Below are 4,621 nucleotides of genomic sequence, written 5' to 3' on the forward strand. Positions count from 1 at the left end.
TGTATATATATTCAGACTTTTTGTATATATATTCAGACTTTCTGTATATATATTCAGACTCTCTGTGCCAGATGAGGGGCAGGTACCCTCGTTGTCTGATATGTTCTGTGAGATACTGCAAGAGAGTGCCTTAAAGAATAATAACAGGTAGGCTATTCCGTTCTGACTTACTGTTACTATCGGTTGATTTTTTTTTCTCTGCTAGACATTTGACAATTTATTATTTGGACTTTGAATTATGAATTAATTATTTTATTTATTAATCATTTACGCAATCGCTTGATTTTACGCTTACTGAGGGTTAGTACGCAGTCATGGCCATAAGTGCAATGGTACTAATAATTGGCATAACAATTTCTTTAGGTGTTTCGGTTTTCGGCCCTGGTTTCCTCATTTTCGGTTTCAGACAAGAATTTTCATTTTGGTGCAACACTACCAGAAACCAGTCTAGGGTGTACTGCATCTATACCTATACCTAGATATATACCTATATCTCTTTACCACAGTTTACAGGTAGAAGAAAAAGCTGCTCCATTAACTTACCCTGCCACTTTCTACGATGTCCCTCTGCAAGTCTTTGGAAGACAAAATGAGCTCCTTGATCGCCTGCATCAGTTCTGTGCACGAGGCCAAGATCCTGCAGAGGGCGACAGAGTATAGGATACATAAGGGCCCCATCTGCCTGAGTAAGGATCTCTTATTTGATTAAACATAAAACATGACCAGGTCGGAGGTGTAGCCTGAAAAAAACTTGTTCGCAAACCAACTGTTGAGGTTTTTTACCACAAACAATATCATCAACACAAATCTACAAAAGTAAAACAAATGTCACTCGTTTGCCACTATATTCAAATTGTTGTTATTTTAATTTTTTAATAAACGAAACACTGCGTCAATGGGCTCAGGTAGGCTACTTGGACTTACCGTAATTTCCGGATATAATTTTTACAGGCTAACAAAGTTCATACCGCTGGCGATGAATGACTTTTACCGTAGGTGTCCGTCCGTGAATGTGTGTCGGGCTTGCGGCAGAGATAACGGTAGCTAAAGTTGAGGGCAGTTTGAGTCCTGTCATGTTGACGCACAAGTTGGTTATAAAGGAGCTGTTAAAACGCTGTTCATGTTCTGTTGTGCTCGGTGCGGCTGGTAATAAAGACCCCAACTTCCCTGTTTCTGTTTACCTCTGCTGGGGACAGGGACAAAGTGAAGGGAGTTAGCCCCAGAGCTAATGTTAGCTTCGGCCCTGGAACAGATCACTAAGTCTCCCCTGTACATTCCAACGACGGCCGAAGCAGGAAAGAGCTAACGTGTAACCAACCGTGTTAAGAAAAAGCATTTATTTAATTAAAAGTGAAATAAAATATTTCTGTGTAAATATCCCATGTTACAACGTGGACACCTGCGGGTTATAGAGAATTGCAGCCTATATACAGTATGTATAATAGTTTTTTTTTTTTTTTTTAAATTTAGTGGATGCAGCTTATATTCAGGTGTGCTCAATAGTCCGGAAATTACGGTAGGAATAGACAATACGGGTTGATAGTTGCTAAGAAAAGTTTTTAAAAAAAATTGTTCTTTCTCCCAAACTTTTGTTAAAACTTTAAAACTCTAATCAGGATCAATGTTCGCGCAAACTTTGTGATGAATTAACAGTGCCAGTAAAAGAACATTATGAACCCACAGTTAGTGTTTTTTACCCGATGACAGCTTATGTTGATGCCTCCGAGGGAGAACAAGTTCACAGACTTAACATTTTCCACGAAACCAGTGCCTGTCTTCACAACTTTGTCCCTGAACAGATCATAACCGTGGGGCCCCGAGATACGAGCTACCCAAAAAATACGAAAGTTTTCCAAATTACGAGTGACACAACTATTGTGACATCTGGTTACAAATGCTCAACTGAGCTCCGTTTTTCTACTCGACGCTGCCACACTGTCTCACTCAATGTTCCTCACTGGGTTATTTTACCCATTTTTGTCATGCATCAAAAAAAAAAAAAAAAGGGGAAAACATATGTACTTGCAATCGTTTTTTTTTTGTCACTTCAAAATTCACTTCAAACTAAAAACTTGGCATTCTACCTTTCGTTGACCTCCATCTTGATGCCTGTATCAACAGCTCGAGACTTGTTAAGCATTTCCTGTTGGATAACATTGAAGGGAAAAACAGTTAGAGGGGCAGAAAAAAACACACACACACACACGCGCACGCACACACACATGTACACACACACACACACCTCTATCCTAGCAGCAGCTGATTCCACAGCAGCAGACGTGGCAGCCATTTCCTGCTCCACTAGATCTCCCAGTTCCCCCTGCTGCAGCTCCAGACCACGAGGACGCAGTTTCTGAAGGGAAACACTTGACTTAATTTAACAAGAAAGAACAAACGAAAAAAAAAAAACAGTACAAATGGAATCAAACATAGTATGTCAAAAATATATGATATATATGAGTCGTCCAGAGTCGTTATGAAAATCAGACGTACTGCAAGAAATCACACTTTTTTTTTTTTTTGTGATTGACTTGACTGACACCTACAGAACCAGATCCCTGGGGGTTCATGGAGGTACTGCAGAGATAAGAATTTCAAAGAAAAGGGTCTAAAGTGCAAGATCTACTATAGTCTGCTACCACACTATAACATTTCCCAGTTTTTTTTTTTTCTCTCCTTGGGTCCTCAAACAATGGACCACCAGTGGTCGTCGATCTCCCTCTAGAGCAGTGGTTCTGAATTGTTTTTGGGGACAATAATGTTTTCACTTATTTAAGTGCTCCGTGGTGCTCAGTAAAGTCACGGGTGTCCTGTTCTCGTGTGTCCCGGTACAAACCAGAGCAGTGGCCAGGATGTCCTCCAGAACTGTCCTCAGTTTGCTGCCGTCAGCTGCAGCCAGGTCGTCCCGCTGCTTCATCCGTCCCAGCAGAGTCAGCGCCTCCGCACCGCACTTCTTCACGCTCTCCGACAGAGCTGACGAGGACAAGGGGAGGACAGCACCATCAGCCAACAACAACAAATCTTAATTACACAGAAAAAAAAAAAATTGTATTTTGAATTCTGTGTTTGTATTTATTCCAGTAAGATCTTTTAGTTCAGGGGATAGAAACCCGCGGCTCAAGACCCGCATGTGGCTCTTTCATGCTTCTGTTGTGACTTTGGAAAATAAATAATGAGTAGGCCTATTTGATCAAAATGTATTTTTGATTTTAGTTTGTTCTATATAATTCTAAATTGGAAGATTATGGTAATCTTGTAACCTTTTATATATATATATATATATATACATACATATATTTTTGTCGCTCAATATATGCCTTACATCCACGGATGTGCGACACCCAACACCTACACCACAAGCATTATTTATTGAGTTTTTGAGACCCCTAGTGGGGGTAAATGGATAAAGTCTCACACGTTTGTCGACTTCTCAACTCTCGCGCGAGTCTTCCGTATTGTGTTTGCGTTATCCATTTTGTGAATTATTCTTCATAATAGTGATGAGTCCTAAGAAAGTGAGTGGTAAGGATGGAAGTGAGAAGACGAAAGGCATGATGACTATAGTAATAAAGCATGAAATTGCCGGTAAATATGAGCGGGATGCCCACTAAAGACAGAATACAAATTGAAAAAAGCAACAAAAAAAACAAAAAAAAAAATAGAAAAGTAGCAGCTACTGTGTCGTCTTTCTGTCTTTTTTTGTGTGTCTATGTCTCTATAGCATTTAAAAACATGTTTTTTCCATTGTTATTAGCACCAATACAGGAGTTTTTTAGAGGGCCGGAACAGATTTTTTTTTTTTTCTGTTATTTCTTATGGGGAAAAAAATGATTCGCGATACGAGCACCTCGAGTTACGAGCTCGGTCCTGTAACGGATTCTGCTCGTATCTCGAGGTTACACTGTATATAGCTGACTGCATGCTCCAGTACACACGATAAAATGATGGAACACAGAAGCAGATGGCATTTTTTTGGTTTGCATTTTTTTGTTTGCTGCAGGTGGATAACTTAGGTTTGGATTTTTTATTTTCTTAATACGAGGAGGACACCAAATATTTGATTTGAAAGTAAGCATCAAGCAAGTGTCTTTTTTTCAATTCAAAATGTTTTCGTTACATGCGGAAATACAATTCTACAACACACTTTTGTGTTTTTGAGTTTTTTTTTTATATACATAGCATACAGGTAAAAACAATTATATGCAGTGTTATCCTCATTTTAGATGGGTTTCGTGGCACTGGGCGTTTTCTTTTCTGTGAGAGACGGTCCAAATGGCTCTTTGAGTATTTGGACTGTTTCCAAATACTGGAACGGTGTTCTATTTGAGCATGTTTGGGTAAAAACAAATTCACTGAGAGTTGATTTTAAAAACATGACATCAGTATGAAGTAAAAAGGAAACGCCCTGATTTGGCTGAGCTTCTATTTTATTTTTACCTTGTTTGGCTTGTTAAAGGGACACTAATTTATCGCAAAAACAACCGTTTCCCTGTCTATGAAAAGCTCAGTAGCAATATAGCGAGGGGCTCAAGGCGTGAATCACAGCAACACAAACACGCGACATAAGGCACCGATGCAGAAAGTAAAAAGTTTCAGCTGATTTTTGAAAGCTGGGAACCAA

At 39.4% G+C, this 4,621-nt stretch overlaps 1 protein-coding gene across 1 annotated transcript in view; it reads right to left on the reverse strand.

Moving 5' to 3' along the window:
- The window catches only part of hip1 (huntingtin interacting protein 1), a 48,831-nt gene that overhangs the window by 6,153 nt on the left and 38,057 nt on the right, over positions 1-4,621 (reverse strand). The window contains 4 exon segments of the mRNA XM_025054938.1: positions 544-637; positions 2,085-2,143; positions 2,243-2,353; positions 2,837-3,021. Coding sequence (XP_024910706.1) covers positions 544-637; positions 2,085-2,143; positions 2,243-2,353; positions 2,837-3,021 — 449 coding nt within the window.

This window comes from Cynoglossus semilaevis, chromosome 4 (genome assembly GCF_000523025.1).
Source record: "Cynoglossus semilaevis isolate Cse_v1.0 chromosome 4, Cse_v1.0, whole genome shotgun sequence".
NCBI classification, from domain to species: domain Eukaryota; kingdom Metazoa; phylum Chordata; class Actinopteri; order Pleuronectiformes; family Cynoglossidae; genus Cynoglossus; species Cynoglossus semilaevis.